Source organism: Gymnoscopelus microlampas (assembly GCF_963454915.1).
Source record: "Gymnoscopelus microlampas genome assembly, chromosome: 7".
Taxonomy (NCBI): domain Eukaryota; kingdom Metazoa; phylum Chordata; class Actinopteri; order Myctophiformes; family Myctophidae; genus Gymnoscopelus; species Gymnoscopelus microlampas.
The window spans coordinates 33,468,141-33,487,605 of NC_139944.1; the positions used below are offsets into that span (position 1 = coordinate 33,468,141).

The 19,465-nt window shown below is 42.7% G+C and overlaps 1 protein-coding gene across 8 annotated transcripts in view; it reads left to right on the forward strand.

Moving 5' to 3' along the window:
- eif4g3a (eukaryotic translation initiation factor 4 gamma, 3a) overlaps positions 1-19,465 on the forward strand; it is a 91,181-nt gene that overhangs the window by 41,890 nt on the left and 29,826 nt on the right. For 5 of the 8 annotated variants that reach the window (XM_084062338.1, XM_084062334.1, XM_084062335.1 and 2 more), the window contains 8 exons: positions 124-290; positions 1,400-1,525; positions 4,309-4,507; positions 9,263-10,063; positions 11,730-11,818; positions 14,748-15,081; positions 15,983-16,107; positions 17,969-18,091. In XM_084062338.1, coding sequence (XP_083918464.1) covers positions 124-290; positions 1,400-1,525; positions 4,309-4,507; positions 9,263-10,063; positions 11,730-11,818; positions 14,748-15,081; positions 15,983-16,107; positions 17,969-18,091 — 1,964 coding nt within the window. Of the gene's footprint in view, positions 1-123; positions 291-1,390; positions 1,526-4,308; positions 4,508-9,262; positions 10,064-11,729; positions 11,819-14,747; positions 15,082-15,982; positions 16,108-17,968; positions 18,092-19,465 lie in introns of all 8 variants that reach the window. The other 3 variants (XM_084062331.1, XM_084062332.1, XM_084062333.1) reach the window with 1 other exon arrangement.

Sequence of the window (19,465 nt, forward strand, 5' to 3'; positions counted from 1 at the left end):
TATAAACACAACCAATTAGCATGTGACCTTGTCTGGCTCCTGAAAGGGGAGCTTGATGATGCTAAAATGTGGTTTGTTTGTTTTTTCTTTCTCTCTCCTCCTTCCTGTATTTTCTTCCCCCAGATCCCCTCAGGTACCACGCACCTGTGTCACCCTCTGTCCCTGCTCCCGTTCAGCAAGCTGGTCCCCAATATTACCAGCCAGGACAGACTGTGTACCCACCTTCACCTCCCATCATAGTGCCTACACCACAGCAACCTCCGCCGGCCATGAAGCGTGAGAAGAAGACAGTGAGTACCTTAGTAGTTTCGTTTGTCACTCCGTGTGGAAGGCATGATGCGACTAGAATACCACAAGGCCATCATAAAGTTCATAGGAAATTTCCCCGGGAAAAAAAGATTCCCCTCAAATCTCAAAATGTCCAGCAAAACTCCCTGCCCTCAATTTTCAATTGATTTATTCTATACTATTTTACATCACACATTACACAATCCTAATGTTAACCTAGCTCGGATATGTTGCCTTTGAGATTCCTCAGTTAGACAAAGGTTAGGTTAGCGATACGAAAACCTTTATTCCCGGTGCAGAAGCTCAGAAAAACTACCTTGTTCCGAAAAAATTCTATCACCCTCTATGTGTGGACCTTAAAAATAATTATCCTATAATCAACCAGTTGCAACTTGAACAAATTTCACCAGGTTTAGATTTTTTGTTTTGGATGAATTAATAACAGTTTTACAGATTAGAAATTGATTTCTTTTTGTTAATCCCTTTCTCTGAATGATGAATACTGTGCTGTGATTAATAAGTACTCACAATAGACAGACAGGTGTTAATCTAGCTTTTTAATTCTCCCATGTCAGACCATTTCTTATTGGCATTTCTGCTTTATTATCTGAGCCAGGCCGGGGCCGGAGATCTTGCATTTGCACCTGTCTGTCTGTGTGTGTTGTGTTTCTGTCTGTCCGCGGCTAATCTTGCAAACTGCTACACCAATTCCTGTGCACGCTGCCAGTAGGCCAGGAACTGATAAAAACAAAAAGTCATTATAAAACCTGTTAAGTGTGTATTTGGGTTTCATAAATATAGAACTAATGAAAAGTATTAACAAGAACTTGTGACTAAAGATAACTATATTGGAACACAGGTTATTTTTTTTTTCTTTTCCTGAAAACAATTCTTTTGGACATACAAGGTTTCCTACTGACAGTGACGATTATATATTTTTCATGGATTCTGATTCTGTTGCACAGCCTCTACACCACCTTGCACAAAACCTACTCAACACACACACACACACACAACACTCACTAAGTGTATAGATGCTTGGGACAGGGTCGCACCGGCACTGTGGCGCTTTAGTGAGGTGTGTTTCTCTTTCGCGACATTGTCCTCCCAGATCCGTATCCGTGACCCCAACCAGGGCGGCAGGGACATCACCGAGGAGATCATGTCGGGGGGCACGGGGAGCCGGAATCCAACGCCCCCTGCCGGACGCCCCTCCTCCACCCCCACTCCACCACAGGTACACCTGCAGCCCGCTGTGTTCACACTGTGTGTATTATTAAAATCCTATAATTACATGAATGTCAAATATTTGGGCAGGCTGCCTGTGTACAGTCACTCACATTCACAACAATTGCAAATATTAGATATACTGTCATAGTCCAGCTAGCTAGCTGCGTACACACACACACACACACACACACACACACACACACACACACACACACACACACACACACACACACACACACACACACACACACACACACACACACACACACACACACTGTTTCATTCACACATACATGCACTCTCCCAGTCACTCAACTCACTCACTCACTCACTCACACATACATGCAGTATGTAGTCACACATGCACTCACTCACTCACTCACTCACTCACTCACTCACTCACTCACTCACTCACTCACTCACATACAGTACACACACGCTTTCTTTCATATGCTTACATGCAGCTTATTTAGTTTTAGTAGCAGCTAAGCTAATTAGAGTGGATGTATAGCTGTAGGGAGGAAAGAGAAGAGGAGAACAGGCCAGCAGTGCAGAAGTCTTTGTTGCTTTAATCCCTTCTGCCCTCTGCCATGCATGTGCCAGCCAGACAGACAGACAGACAGGACAGGTCACCTTCTAGTCACTATTTCCACTCTGTCTACCCCTCTACCGCCCTTCCTGACACATGTATACAGATGAATATATAAGAAGGGTTTCAAATGCAAAATGCAGCGTTGCCTTTATCCAGAATTTCTCTTTTGGAAAGGAAATGCTACCTGAAAAATGGAAATATATATACTGTATATGTAGTCATGGGAATACACAATATTGGGCTCACAATATGATATAATGGCAATGGATGCACACAACTCAACTGTGTCAAGTGCTGCATAGCACTTTTCAAAAACAAAGTTACAAAGTGCTTTACTTACAAAAAGGACAGCCAAGCAGAGGAACATATACACAGCCATGGTTAATAGAATAAAGTATACTGTATAATCTAATCTGTCTATAATTTAGACACTGTAATAATAAATAACCTCATAGTCTTGCTGATGTCATCTCAACTTTACCAACCAAAAGTGTACGAGTACACAACTGCTAGAGAATCCATGATACCAGAGAGGGTCACTTGTAAACATTTGATGCAATCTTACATTAGACTTATTTCGTAGGCCTAGTTGATCATGCAGAAATGCATTATTGCCTTGCCACATAACATTAAAGTAGGTCAACAAGGCTCATTGAACAAGCATCAGCTGTGTGTTAGTTACCTACCTTTCTCCACAAAGGCCTTTGAATAAGATGGAAGACAGCCAAGTGATGATAACTTAACAATTACTCTCCTAAGCTTCCATTTGATATCACACACCATATGCACTCCTGTAACTTCCACAGCCAAAACAATAAACGTATGTCTTTCATCTCAACGATAGTCATTTTAATATTGCAATATTTTGTATGTATATGACATCCCTAATGCATGCAAACGTGCACACACACGCACGCGCGCACGCACGCACGCACGCACGCACGCACGCACGCACGCACACACACACACACACACACACACACACACACACACACACACACACACACACACACACACACACACACACACACACACACACACACACACACACACACACACACACACACACACACACACACACACACACAGTGTATGCACGCACACACAAGCAGCCAACGTTTTGTTCTCTGAGCCAGGGTCAGTCGGGGGTAAAGCGTTGTTGCTAATTCTCAGACAAACACACTGCATAGAGCAGGGTTTCCTAATCGGGGAGCATCTGCACAGAGCTGTGTTGTGTTGTCACTTGTCTCATCGTGTTAGGTCACATCAGGGAGGAGAGAAGATGCATATTAAGATATTTAAATGAGGCACTGCCCTGTCACAACTCTTCTGTTGTATTTATCTCATATGATGAACTTGTCGTACAGCTTTTTTTTTTTTTTTTTTTTTATCTTCCACTTGTATCTCTCTTATCTCGCCCGCTTCTACCACTGTGTCTATCCTCCCACTATCTTGTACGGTAGATTGTGTACGTTATTGTCCGCTGAATACTCCCATTCTCCTTCTCCGGAATCCACGCCATATCTCTCCTCTTCTGTCTATTCAGAAATGCTGATGACTAAAAAATATTGTAATTACTACACTACAAAAATATATGATGGATCATAATTTGTTCTCTGTGGTACCATATGTCCCAGAAAGTACAAGTGTAATTGTCTCTGCTTGGATTGGCAGAAACACTTTTTTTCCCTCCTAATATGTAATGTTAAATGTCATCTGGAGAAAATGAGCTGGCAACTGTGGATTCTGAAGAGGGATGTTGTTGTTGTGATCTCTTCTCCCTGTGTCCTCCTTGGATGTTAACGGTGTCTTTCCTCTCTTTCTCTCTTTTTTGTCCTTTTTTTACGAATCTTTTATTTCCTTTCCTCTGTCCCTCATTGTGCATCCTCCAACTCTTTCCTCTTCCTCCTTTCTCCTTTTTCTTCCCCACCAATCTTTACTGCAAATTGATCTTCGCACTTTCTCTCATTTTTATCATCTTGTCCTTACGTTTTGCTCCTGCCAAAAATCAACCCCATACCCCACCGATCTGCTCTTGTTTTCCTGCTTTCCTCTGCGTTGGGCTTGTTTTTTTGCTTGTGTGCGTGTGTGCATTTTTCTTGCCTGCATCTCTGCGACTGTTTGTCCGTGTCTTTCTGTGTTGCTAGTTTTTATGGCCGCACCCTCATTATCCTCACATTTTCTACCTCAAATCGCAGCAGCAGCCGGGCCGCAGCCAGACTCCAGAGCAGCAACCCCAACCTCCGTCTCGGCCTCAGTCACAGCCTCAGTCTCAGCCTCAGCAGTTCCATTCTGGATCCTACGCCCTGGAGCCTCCGCAGCCACAGCCTCAGCCACCGCTACAGTCCCAGCAGCCCCCCAACACAGCTGTGGCTGCAGACAGCAAGCCTGGGCCAGGTCTGCCCACATCCCCCACCCCTACCCCTACCCCCCCCCCCCTCCCCCCTTCTACCACTCATGACATAAGCCCTATTTGGATGGGATTAGTTTGTCGAGAAACATCTGAGACCAAATTACTAACATAGGAGGCTGTCGTTTCATGTTCCCATTCAGAAGGGATAGAATTTACTATAGTTTCTCCCCGATATGATGGAACTTCGCCTAGTCTAGTGTGCCTAGACTGGGGGCCTAGTCTCTGGACGTGTGCACCTTGCATTGGTCATGTGATGCAAAAGAAAAAGTAAGGTGGTGAAAACCTACTTGCGAAATGTCTGTTAATCTCTTGTTTTGCATGTTGTCATGCAAAACCTTATATGTAAAAAAAAGAACAATCAACTTTATGGGATATACATAAAAATATATTTATTTTCATATTTATCAACATATTTATCATGAAAATACACTTCATGTTTTTAACTTAAGTAGTCCTTGAGTCAAATCCGCCGATAACTTTTAATCCACATTGCATTACATTTATCAGAGTACCCCTGACTTTGATGAAATAGAGTCAAGTGGGAGCACGTCCTAAACACATCCTTTTTAACACAATAACACATATCTGGGCATGCCTAAACAAATTCGAAATGAACTGTAAGTTGGTTTTAGCAATAACCGGTTGAATATTGAATAATATATTAATATTCTTTCTTTGCAATGGAAGTCTATGGGAATGTCATAACTCTCCCTCAATGGCTCTGGGTCCTCGTCGGATTGTAGAGTTGTTTTTAAATTTACTGCCAGAGGGTTTAACATGAACGAGCAACATCGTTTTAAATACCAGTGGTAAACTCGGGCAAGGTCCATGATACCCAAGTTGAGTTGTGAGGTATCAATTCATCACTAGGTGGAAAACTGGTAAACAAGTGCCAACCGTAAGTTGATGGTAAATATTTCCATATAACTTCCATTCGTCTGTCATTATGTGTGTAAAGGGTTGTAACAGTTGAAATACAAAAACGCCAGAGTTCATGCCTGGCTTCCATTATGCACATCTTGCAGTGGGCGATGTCACTGGTCTAGCTTCATTGTTCATGTGATAAATTACTGGCTCTCAATGTGTGGTCTGGGGACTACCAGGGGTCCAAATGGATCCTTACGGGTCTGAATGCCAACACTTACAGTATATAATAACTTGGGCACGTTAATAATCCAAGTTGACAAGGCCTGAATGCAGCAGAACACTTCCAACTAGATCAAGATGTAGAGCATTCAGGAATTTGAAACTCAACATGTAAAAAGCATCATCGTTTTTGTCGTAAGTGATCCCCATGATTGAAGCAACAAGAATACACAGCCTAGTTTGGAGGGAAAAAAAGACTAATTGTTTAAGGTCTTCGATTTTTGTCCAAGTAACATACTTTGTCATCTTTGCTTAAAAAAATGACAAACACACATCATTTTAGAATAAGAGCCTGCTGTATGTGACAACATCAAGTAAAGACAAACAGATAATCAGTTTGGTCCTTGCTATTTCCGATCCTCAGTTTTCCCTCAAATAATCAGAAAACACCCTCAGCTGGCAAAAGCCCTTGTGAAATGATGTGGTTTTGGTCATCACAGAAGTCTCCCACAGAACAGAAGTTTGTTTTTGAAGAGAATTCAATATTTTACATTTTTCTGTCCTCCCATCATTGGCACCGTCTTGAAATCACTTGCGCAACAGCAGCCCTGCTTCTGAGAATGCTCTTTGACAGCCTCTTATATTTTATTCTTTGGATATTTCAAAGAATAAGATGAACACATGAAAATGTCTATAATTTATGCCTTAAGGCTTAGGTAATATAGCATGTTGCTCAAGTCGATGTAAATCACTGAATTTAACAACGTTATTATTTAACAAAACTTGTATCATCAAGGCACAAGATTTATATCAAAAACAGATGTCGATAAATTAAGCCCCTGCTCAAATTCACCCTGATCTTTTAGTTGTTGACATTTCAGCCATGCTGAAGGCAGGGCTGGAGATTATGCTTTGCCCCCATGTGTGTCTGTCTGACTGTCATGCCTAATACAATCAACTATTTCTTACATTTCTTCACATTTCTTGTGCATGTTGCTCATAGGCTAAGCAAATCAATTTTCAATTCGGCCTTATGGTGACGCTATAACAGCTGACCTCACGTTTTGGCCTAAGTCTAAAACCATAGGACGTAGACTGAAAATGACCCTTTCCCACATTTTCCCATGTAAATCATGCCCATTGGGCCATTTCTAACTAGATTTGACACCAACATCTTACAACATCTTGTAAGCATATGTTTAGTTACTCCTACAGATCTTGTCTCACAAGAATTGCTACACATTATCTCTGGAGATGTGATAGAAGTGCATCATGCTGATTTCTTTATATTCCACCACACCAATAGACTTGTGAAGCCCCACCCCACAATAGCGATTGTCCAATGCTAGCTTAGCAACCGTTGCTAACCGCCATTGACTAGGACACGCTCCCATTCAATGTCAATAATCTACACGATAATCAGCAACAGCAACATTAATAAAAAGAATAGGAATACCATAATAACACTATGGTGAAACGCCGCTGCTATGCAATCTGCAACAGGTGCTCAGAGCGATTGGAGGGTGCATTTTTTTTACCCCTTTCCTCAAGCTCAAACTGCACTGACAAATGTGATCTGTGTTGTCAAACATGATAATAATACTAATGATTATAATGAAGAAAAATGGAGATATATGAGCCTGTTAAGCGACACGTGCAGTTTGAGCTGTTTATATTTTTGATAGCTGTTGTGTATTTGTGATAGAGATGGTCAAGTGGCTTGTTCAACACACCATTGCAACTATATCTACTGCACCATGCCACTTGTTAAAGTGGTCATTCATTTGTTTGTCTATTTATTAACTGCTACTATTTGTAGTCTTATTTACCCTGCAGTACACAAACACTCCTGTCCAGTGATAATGGTATTAGTTGATTGATATTATAGATGTGGTAGATCCATGCTTCTTCCTAAGTGTTAAAGGACAACTTTGGTTTTTTACAACCAAGGTTTATATTTTAGCTTGTAATTAATGTAAATAAAAGATGAGTGTTTTTTTTTTTTCATTTACTGCTTTCTATAGTTTTAGCAATTTTCACAATATTTTTTACAGTGGGCGGGGGCATTCTGTCCGGTGGCTAAATATGCCTTTTTTACACAATAAAAAAGGTCCTGTGGTCTTTGATGGCCAGATGTGAGTTATTGGGGGCTAGAAACAAGCTTCTGTAAATACTAATAAAGAAAACGCTGGGTTATTGTGTAAAAAAAGACAATATATAACCACCAGACAGAATGCCCCCGCCCACTAGACACACACTGTAAAAAATATCGGGAAAATTGCTAAAACTATAGAAAGCAGTAAATCAAAAAAATGTAACACTCATCTTTTATTTACTTTAATTACAAGCTAAAATATAAACCTTGGTTGTAAAAAAACAAAGTTGTCCTTTAAACACTTGCCTTTATTGTTGAAATAGTACATGCACATATTTTTCCAGTGCATACTGCAGGCCTTGTTGACGGAAGCTCTGGCTAATACATCGATCGAATTTGATGTGGAAAATCCATAATATTCCCATTCAAATCAATGGGAGACCTGTCAAACTAGCACTCGGTTGTCTTGAGTTTGGTGGGCGGAGCTTAGCTTAGTGGCTATAATTGGCTACCAAAGTTTGTGGGAGGGGTAGAGCAAAAAGTGGTTTAACTTTGAAACATAGTGGGCACCACCAAATTCATGTGACAATGTCATGTGACAATGAGCTTTTTTAATATTCCATGTGTGACTGTAATTGCACTTTGCAAGTTCTTGAGATTGTCTAGTTTACATTCATTTTCAGCTGGTTGCCACTCTTTGGCTGCCTGCTGTAACAACCTCAATATTTTAGGTCAATTTGAACAGACATGGGGGGCCGCTTTCAATGCATTATGTCGACTTGTATTCCCAGTCTGGCCCTGTACAAACAAGTCAATAATGATCAGCATCCTTTGTCATAGTCTACCTACATTGCTCTGTGCCTTTTTTAATAAACAAGCCCAACCACAAAACAATGTCATAATGTACACCACAACGATGGAGGGAAGTAGGGGCGTGCCTCCTGGCAGAGATTTGTGCTCCACTGAGTGCCCTTTTCTAGTTGCATTTCTATTTTTGTGATACCAACTGATTAATCCAGTATTTCTCAAGAAATCTGCTTTCACATCTGCTCTCTAGTACTGTACATGCTGTACTGCTGTGATAAGTCTGATAAGTGCATTGCTGAAATAAAAGCTTCCACTTTAATTTAAACTATAAATCATGATGCAACGTCAGCAAAGCAGTCTGCCTTTCCCATAATTAAGCCGTGTATTTAGTCATCCTTGTTCAGGAGTTTTTAGAAGATTTACACTTTTCTGGAGTTGCGGATATGTAGACTGCAGACTGCAGATCAACACCGGATATATCAATGTGGGACCTCTGGCAACATGGTCTGCGTCTGTCTGTTTTGCCAACAATGGTCAGGCAGCCAGACACACTACAATACACTTGCATTTTAACAAAATAATTGTAGCCCAATCGTCAAACTGAACTTCTTAATTAAATTGTTATGTTGTGTTTCATATATTAAGGTAGAGATTGTATTTGCAGAAAAATGATATGGCTTTTATTGAATGATCTATTGGTTCTAATTTAATTCTAAAGGTATTTGCATATCCGTATGCTTTGTTCTTGTAGACACTACACCAAAATCTGAGCCAGCTGCCCCCAAGTCTTCCTCACCTGGGCTCGTACAGCCAGAACCCCCAGTGGAGAGACGAGAGGCCAGCGTCCCCGTAGTTGACCCCTCTCCTACTGTCGAACCAGAGCTTCCCTGTCCGGACCCAGTGGCAGCCCCTGTTGTCCACCTGCTTCCCGCAGCCAACGCCAGCGAGCGGCGGCCGTCAGCGGGGGAGCCCGCTACGTCGGCGGCTGCCCCCTTGTCTTCTTCAGCCGGGGAGGCCAAGCCACCTCCGGTGCCGCCTCAGACGCTCAACATGGACAAGCCTCTTCCAGAAGCCCCATGCACACCGACCGCGTCTCCTCCAGCCCCGCCTCCACCCAAGGCCTTGAACGGGCTGGCAGATGCCGTGGCGTCTGAGCCGGACACCCCAGTGAAGGAACCTTCTCCTCCTCTGGTCCCAGCTGTACTCCACCAATCCCAGGCCTCGGCTGCTCCCGCTCCTAGAGAGGCCCTCCCTGAGACTTTGCCCTCGGAAGTGAGGCCGGAGGTACCCATTGCTGCTACCCTCACCCCCGTAGCGCCTGCGGCCGTGGTGCCAGTCACCCTGACCCCTGGCCCTGCCCCTGCCCCGGCCATGCCGGCGCCTCCTCCCGGCCTTCCGCCCCTAGTGCAGGCCACAGCGGAGGCCACGGCGGAGGCCAGTGAGCCCAGCAAGCCCTTAGACACTAAAGAGCTCCCCCCCACAGCAGGGGTAGAGACTGAGTGCAAGACCGAGCCCCAGCATCAAGCACTCACCAGGAAGAGCCCCACTACAGGTATGCACTACTCACTGTCACATATAGGAACAGAAATGCTTTGACTGTCATAGTAATGAGAAAGAAAATGTAACCTGTAAATATTGAAAAGCTATTCATTATAGACAATTAGGTATTAGGTACAATTGGTAACAGGCTTTTATTCTATATTGTTTCAGAAATGGTGCATCAAAATGCTAAGTTGCATGTAAACCATTAACCCGTTAAACCCCAGCAATCCTTATTCTGGGGAAAACCTTCGCTGAAAATAGCACATCTACAAGCTTGCAACACGTTGACGTGTTGCAAGCTTGTAGATCGCGTATTTTCAGTGAAGATATTTAATGTAGAGCTGAAAAAGAAAATACACTAGTATAGAGCACTGAGGCACTCCGCTCAACAACGTATGGGGTTTAAGTGGTTAAGACCTTCACTAAAGGCATATCTGCTAGAATTACAATGGCGCTGTTGTACATGTTTTGATGCCTTTTTATCATCAGCATGATTTTTATTTTATATATACATATATTTGTTTTTAAATTATTTAATCGGTGATTATTAGAAACGGGCCCTTATTTGTTACACTTGGAATCTCTTCCAGTCTGCTATGACAGATGGACCATTATTATGTGATACAAAGCGACAGAGCGAAATAATATCCTGTGTATCTGTATCTTTGTGTCTGCCCGTGTGAACGCAGCATCACTCATGATCCAGGCTGTTTCCTGAGTGAATGTATGGCAACCAGGCTCTTCAGTAAAGAGCATTGTGACTCAGCAGGTCTTTTCCATACCGGCACACCCAGATGGAACGCGATGCTGATCTCAGCATAGTGCTCACTGTCAGAACGGTGTCAAATAGAATTTGCAAATACTTTTGTTTTATGATGACAGGTAACTTCTTTATCACCCAAAAAACTATTATTATTATTTATTTGTTTTTAATTTGAGTGCTCATTGTGTAACCCTATGAGTCAGGTGATTTTACTCATATGATTTCAAAGCATCAATTGACGGTGAAAAAGTACAAATTTATCCAAAGAGTGAAAAAATAAAAGGCCGCCTACAAATCAACTACAATTTTCAGGCTTAGAAACTAACGACTACATCTCCCATTACACATGCGTTCAACTGCCCGGCACCACCGGCGCACATAATCACTGGCACATGGTGTTGCATTGGATTTTTTCTTTAGTTCTAGGTTGTTTCATCAAACAAACTAACTATATAATAAGACACTGATAACAAAAGTAAAAAAATCTAAGGAATCTCAAGAATGTTTTGACAGAGCATGACGTGCTACAGTGGAGACAGTGAATCACGTGATTTCCTACTTCCGGGAATTAATGTAATTTTCTCTAAACATGGATGTTATGAAATATAACTAAATATCAAACCATACAGAACAACCTCCCTGACAGAATCACCATTTTTTTTGGTATTATATATTACGTGATAACAAAAAAAATCTATTGGATTTTTTATGGGAAAACATCTTGGCATTTGACGTATAAAGGTAGGTAAGGTACTCTTCCCAAGGGCTCTACACTAAATATCTTGGCCAAAAATAGCCAAACTACTTGTCTCACTCATTATTTTTGATGAACGTTGGCCCCAGAATAGGGATTCAAGTGGTCAAAAATGGCTGTCATAATTATGTGTGATTCACCATTATCCACCCCCCACAGTATGTCAAGCTGCTCCTGCTTCACCAAAGACCTGGAAGAAACCAAATGAAGTGGGCCCTGCCGATGACGCTCCTCAGAAGGAGAATGAGGTAAGTGCAGGGGGGGATGCGTCACGATGTCCGGTGAGCGACACTGTCGTATGACAAGGATTCATGGTTCCATTTGGTTGTATTGATTTTTGCACAAAAATCACCATGTGCAATAATAGAAGATTGAGATGCAGCCTGATGCCTCGTAGAATCAACGTTAATAGGTGAATCATAATCCAATGATGAGGCCAGTGTAGATTAACAGCTCTATTGCTCACTTTCATTCGCTCTCCCTCCTTTTTTTTTTTTTTACAGTAATCCTGTGTTATTCATGCCTTGTAGAATAAGAGACAATTAGGGCCTAGTAACAATAACTTCCTTCGCCCAGTAAAGTATAAATAATTGCATCCTCTAAAATGCAAAAATATTGCCTGCAAATATCTTGAAAATAACAAGAACTTAGATATAATACATTAGATTTGCTTTGACAACAGCGTTTTGTAAGCATACTTCTCAAATGGTGAATATCTTATTTTGGAAGGCAAAACATTCAAACAGTGAGACGCCCGGAAAAGAGAGGGCGGGGAGTGAGACGCTGAGAACGGCGAGGAACTGAAAGACGCTATGTGGGCAACAGTTCAAATGGAAAATGTTTCCACATGTGTGGCAGTGAGTGGAGCGCAGGCAGATGACTGCAGGGTTTTGTTATGGTCTGAGGACGTCAAGCAGGAGTTAGCCTATCCATCTTGTTGAAGCCCCACTCCGTGTGAAAGCACCTCCATCCCTCTATCTCACTCTTTGCTCTCTCTTTCACCCTCTCCTGCTTTTTTTGGTCCGTCTATCTCACTCTCCCTTTTCACCCCCTTTCCTGCCTTTTTCATCATCTGTCCTTAATCCTACTTGTTGTTGTCTGCCTCTCCCCGACGTATTCAGCCTCTTCTACATTAGAGTTATCCATCATGTTCACTCTACTCTACTTTACAGAGCCCACTCTTGAAAGGGAATCCATATATATCACTCCCTTGTCCTCCTTACACAGTAAAATACTTGGTGTTAAAGGAAAACTGATTTTCAACCTGCGTCCCATTGTTCTGATTTGAGATCGTTGTTTCATGTCAACGGGCGAACATATTCTGTCGATGATGTGAAACGGCTTGTTTGATGTACACGCTTCACTACGTCAATATTTCACAGAGAAATATACAGAAGACACTTTTGCCACACTATATTGTTGATCTCGCATCCGAACAATAAGATTTGGTAAACCTAGCTGATTTGAAAATCAGCTAGGTTTCCCTTTATGGGTCCATTTGTTTACATTTGTGCACTGGATAAATGAACACTAAGGATCTTACTGTGTACTTTTACTACTCTTTTACATCCCATCTCCTGCACTTTCTCCGCCCTCTGTTTTCATCCGTGCCCGTGTTTACTGTTCCCCACTTCTGCTTGGTCCCTTCTGTCATCTTCTTTCACTCACTCCGCACCTATTCTTCCCCCCAAACCCCATCCCATCTTCCTCTTAAAATGTCTCTGCTCTAAATATATACTATAGACATACCACTTTAACATTTGTTTATAGTGTGGTCCCTAGATGATGTCATGACTATGCTGGTGCTTTGGTTGAATTTTCATGCTGTGGTCGAATGTGAAAGTAAAGTTGGGTCATATTTGATCATCTAAAATGTAAAAAATAAAAAAATAAAAAAAAGCTTTGTTCTTGTGAAGCACTCTTGTATTTAACCAAATAAACCATCCCTATGCTGGGCATGTCATAATAGGTGACTGCGAAAATAGCAGATCAACAAGCTCACAGCGCATTACGGCTGTCGGCTGATTTCAGGAATTACATTCTACTCTCTATCTTAAACATTTACCCGTTTCGATTCTATTTGATTGTATTTGATTATTATCATTATTATATTTTGTGTACTGGTGCACTTGATGCATGTAATGACAGAACTGGTCAGTACAGTATATCCCCAACAGGGGCACTCTCGCTGGCAATTGTCAAGAACATTTATTTTCATGTTGTCTCTGAGTTTAACTGATTTTGGACAGGTCGGCAACCCTAAACTATTGTAGAGTGACCCATTATTTACCTGGATTACACCTTCTGATAGTTCTCCTTGAATGTAGCCAAACATACAATAATGACTCATGTAGTCTACCTGACCAGTATATTAATCGGGCTAGTGTTTCAGCAGCATGAGCATCACAGTTCACTTGAACATTGACGTGCCTCCGGGCTGGTTAGCAAAAAGCTGGAATAAAAATACAGAGATCATGTCAGTGATGTCACGTCATGCGGAAGTGTTCCAGACTCGTGGAGCCCTTAACCACTTCATCCCCGGCCTCTTTTGTCCGACATTGAAGACTGTCTGCATGTACTGCTTTAGTTGAATTGACATTATGATGAAACATTGAGCATTATAGCCACAGGCACTAATCGTCTCTGCCAGGCGAAGGCGCGGCCGAGAGTAGACTATGTTTTGCACACTGTCTGTCCGTCCGTGTGTCCATCTGTGAGCAGCTAATCTCCGGCACCGTTGGCCCGATCGACGTGAAACACTGCACACACACACCCTGGATGCCAGAGCAGAACCTCTGCCCCAATTCTTTCACATCGGCCTGTTATAGCGCCACCAGGAGGCAGATCTTTGCAAAACAATGTATTTTTATATTACTGGTACAGATTTTGTCCAAACATCGTGCAAATCGGTACACATTATCTCTATAGTCATGTGAGCAATACAGATCTGTCCGATTTTTCAAATTCCATCCTGATTGGCCAAGATTGCCTTCTAAAGTTTGCATTAGTGGTTCGCTTTGAACAAAATGCCTCAAATCATAAACGCAGCGACTCTGTCGGTTACATTTGGATATATTTACTTACTTTTTGTATTGCATATAGGATTTCATGTTAAGTGTGTTTTGCACATGCACAGTGAATGATTATAATCTAAGCATGCAGCTTGGCCTCCAACAGGAGGAGCCCAGGCCAGTGGAGCCGGCTGTTCGAGACCAGATCGTGCACTCTGCTCCCCTGAGTAGCAGTCCCACACCTCTAACTTCAGCTTCCAGTCCGGGCCCGGCCCCGGTCCTGGTCGCCGTACCTGCTGCTCCATCTCCATCTCCAGCTCCAGCTCCAGCTCCTGGACCGGAGGCTGAGGAGAAACCTGCCACCCCAGAGGAGAATGGCGAGACTGAGCTGGAGCCCATGAGGAACGGAGCCGGCCACACCTCTGAGACGGAGAGCAGCGACAGCGGGGTCACCCCTGGGGACAAGGAGAATTCCACTGGGCCGAGCCAGGATATAGAAGGTAAAGGGACACACCAGAATCAGCTTTATTCTCACATCACAGGCGTAAGGAAGTGGGTGATTTTTTTTGGTGTGTGCGCTCCATCATTTGGTAGTTTCCGTGAGAGGATAGAAGTAGAGTCAGAGCAGGGGAGAAAATAAAGAAAGAAAAAGAAGCTATGGTTTGACTTCTGAGACAATTGCTTTCTGTATGGCATAATTGAATGGATTGGCCCTGCTACAAACATAGACGCTTAAAAAGCAGACTTTAGACAACACATTATAATGCATAGAACATTGAACAGATGTAGTTCCAAAGGTGCCAGCTGGCTACTTTTTAACTGTCGTTTTTGTGAGCTGCACCACCTGATCATCAACTGTACTCGCTTCTTCTTCGTGTGTGTGCTTTGCCCCGGTGTCATATATGTATCAGTGTGAGCAGGTGCAACATGCAACCCATCTTAATAACAACACACTGTTAGTTAGTCACACTATAAATTCACTCCGTAACTCATTGCCTGCAAATTTAATTGCAGCCCCAAAGTGTGTAATAAACCATTTTAGCCATTATTGGAAACCACCTACCACCTTTTTACAGTATATTGCCCCAGTGACCTCGTTGGATTCCGGCTTTCTACTATTTCCTCCCAGCTGGACACATTGTATACACTTAAGGAACACCCTGTGGTGGAATGGCTGGATTGTTCTCTTTGCACATTTCTCATTCTAAGGGCTGGTTGTGACCCTGTAGATCAGCGGGCAACACTGTCGTACGACAAAGTATAAATCAAATCAGGCTTAAAACGATTTTGTCTGGTTGCAAATCTTTGATCTGAACTACGCCTAATAACCTTCTACAAAATGACTCCCTGTGCCCTCTGCCTCCCTCCCTCTATCTCTACCCCCCTCGCTGGATGGTCCAGACCTGGCCGAGTCCAACGGGAAGCGCCAGTATAACAGGGACTTCCTCCTGGGCTTCCAGTTCATGCCCGCTTGTGTACAGAAGCCGGAGGGCCTCCCTCCCATCAGTGACGTAGTGCTGGACAAGGTGAGTGTGTTCCGCCGACCCATGTGACTTCTATGGAAGCCATGCGCCACTGAATAATATTAACCACATTCACCCTATAGTGTCCCTATTCTGGGGTGAACATTTGCCAAAGATACCAGATAGTGAATTTCCTCAGTGCAGGATTCCGCTAAATGAGCGTGTCCGAGCTCTGAGTGACACCCTCGTAAAAATAAACAGGTTGCGGTCCAGTGAGAGCGCTGCTGCTCCGGGCGGGTCAAGCCAGCAGGAGAGCTCACAGGCGGGGAGAAGTACAAACACTGTCTGGCAGCTTGTTTGTAAACATTCTATACATTTTCGTTAAGAAAGAGGCCATGCAGTTGCTCAGTACTGGTTAATTTCACATCTACAACTGCTAGTTTAAAACGTTATTATCAATACTGTTGTCCGTTTCGTGTGTATACCTTGTCTACGCCTACTCAGACCACAGCATGCTGTTGTCTTGCCAAAGATGCCAAAGTTTTTCAACTTTGCCGCTCTGCTTTTTGCTGGCTCTACCTCCTGCCTCAGCGGTGAAACTGGAGGTTGTTGCCGCTTTCTCCAAATGTGGAAGCGGGATACCATTGCTGGTGTGAATTCAGCATAAAGGATTTTCATTCTTGACCTAAACTTCCGCACCTTATACATTTTGGGCCATTACATTTCAGTCATTTCAGAGATGTAATTCTGACGTCCTATTTTGCTGAAAAGGCAGGTGATTCAGGGAATCCTATCAGCATCAGTTCTCTGACCAGCAGACATAAAAGTCTACTAGAGTGAACTCCACAAAGTTCCCATAAATATTGCTTTCTATGAACGGAAATACACGTTGAAGATTTTGAATAGGGCCTTTCTATGAAATGGGGGAATTCTTTATTTGCTCAGGGCAAATAAAGTCTGGTTTTCTTGACTTTGCCCTACTTAGCTCTGGAGGTTGCATGCAGAAATGTGCTGAGAGTTTTGTTCGCTCCTCAGATGCACACTTATGTACGGGTGGAGCGTCTATAGTTTGCAAAAATGCTGCTTTGATTAAAATCGCATCGCTATTATGTCACACTTGGCAGTGTTGATGGTACACTCCCCACCCCACCACCCCAAGAAAAAAGAGAACCCAGCCTGTGAACGGTTGAAGAACAAATCCCAGAGCCTTTTATTTTTTTTCCTAGAGAGAAAACTCCTGCTGGAAGAGAGCAGAGAGGAAGTCAAGGACAGCTTGAAAGACAAAAGAGCTGGATTTGTTCTCTTCTCCTCCCCCACAGCACTTTCTCTCTCTCTCTCTTTCTCTCTCTCTCTGTCTCTCTCTGTGTGTGTCTCTCTCTCTCTCTGTCTCTCTCTCTCTGTCTCTCTCTCCTCTCTCTATTTCTCCCTTCCTCTCCCTCCACATCTGGTTCTGGCTTCTCTCCCCCTCCCCCCACCCTGATTCCCCCCTCACTGAATCAGCTCAGTATAATTTATCACTGGTACAGTCAAAACACATGGAACATCGGAGTGGTCATGTACGGCTGTAGCACAGTGATTTACTGTGGGCCACCTTTACAGGACCGCTGGGCTAGAAGTGTACGCAAGCATGCATTCACGCTTGCACACACTCAAGTCAAAGGCACACACTCACACATAACACAGTATCAGAATGTCAGTATTGGATTAGCCTCCTATTGCCCCATTCCAGTGTTGCTACAAGATCACTGCTCCCCCTGCTGTTCGGTCGTGTGTGTGTGTGTGTGTGTGTGTGTGTGTGTGTGTGTGTGTGTGTGTGTGTGTGTGTGTGTGTGTGTGTGTGTGTGTGTGTGTGTGTGTGTGTGTGTGTGTGTGTGTGTGTGTGTGTGTGTGGCTTAACAACAACCTGTTGTCTGGTGTGTTGCAGATCAACCAGAACAAACTGCCGTCGCGAAGCTCAGAACCCCGGGTAATATCCAGAGGGCCAGATTTTACACCCGCCTTCGCTGATTTTGGCAGACAGATGATGATGGCCGGACGAGGTGCTGTGGTGAGTCTCACACACGTAAAACACCTATAGTACAAAGTATAGACTAACCAACATTTACAACCATTGACCGACTTAATCTTGCTCATGTAGCCTAGGTTAATCAAATAATTGAGAACACTTATCTTTTTCTTTTCTTATTATATATCAACAAATCAACTCGAGTGTGTTGATTCGTTTGAAATAATTGTGATTTAAGTAATTGTGATGTTGATTCTACACACACTTTCTCAGCTGGTTTACTGGCACATGGCACAATCTTGGACTTGCACTCAAGTCGGTCACACACACTGATGCACACCCACACACTCTGCAATGTCTCAGCATCCTATATATTTTGCCCTGTTAAAGGGATAATGAAAAGCTTTGTGGCTAAAGCAAGGTGGATGACTCAAACAGGATCATTTATAGCCCTTGTTTGTTGTAGGGGGGGTGGGGCGTCCGGTTAAAGCACATCATCCAAACTTGTCCTTGTAATTTGTGAAGTAGTGTTGTTATAGTATAATTTTAGGTGTAGGTAGAGTAGTTGTAAAGCCTCGTGGTTTTCAGTCCTTTCATAAACTCAAGGTGCTGTAAAGAACCAGAAAATTCAAGAGAATATGAAAAAAAAAATGCGTCAAGAAGTTAACAGATGTGTCTCACATAGCCTGACAAATGTATGACAGAGAAAGTGTATGACAGAGAAACAGAAAATGAGGGCTGATGCCAAGAAGCACATGAAAAGGGTAGTGCACGCACATCCAAGACAGAGATTTTGACATTTCATCATTGTTTCTTTAGATTTATTTCATATGTGAGTAATGTGCAAAATCATATTAGTTTGATAAACTAACAGAGAAAATGAGGGCTGATGCCAAGAAGCACATGAAAAGGGTAGTGCACGCACATCCAAGTGCCCAGGTGCAGGGCAAACAGCAGTTCACATAAAAGAAAATAAAGTCCACAGTTTTATTGCGTGTCAATGTTTTGTGGACGAAGATCTTATTGAAATGTTGACACACAATAAAACAGTAGAGCTTATTTCACCAGTGTGTGGACCTTATTTTCTTTTGTTGATGCCAAGAAGCACCATTAACTAACTAATGTTAGGTTTCTCTCATTTGGCCATTATCTGTTTGAAGCACAATTAAACTACATTGCGCAGAATCTGATTTGTTTGTTTGTTTGCTATTTAAAGGAGTAGTTCACCCAAATAAGACTCTTTGAGGCTCCTACCGGACACTCCACCGGTCATCAAATTATTGGCTAAGGAATGACACAAAAACAAAATAATCTCCATGAATTCAAGGTTTCATGGGGTGTGTAATTGATAGAACTCTTTTTTTAAAGGGTGCACTTACAGCACCTTAAATTGTCCTTTAAACCAGCACATTTGTA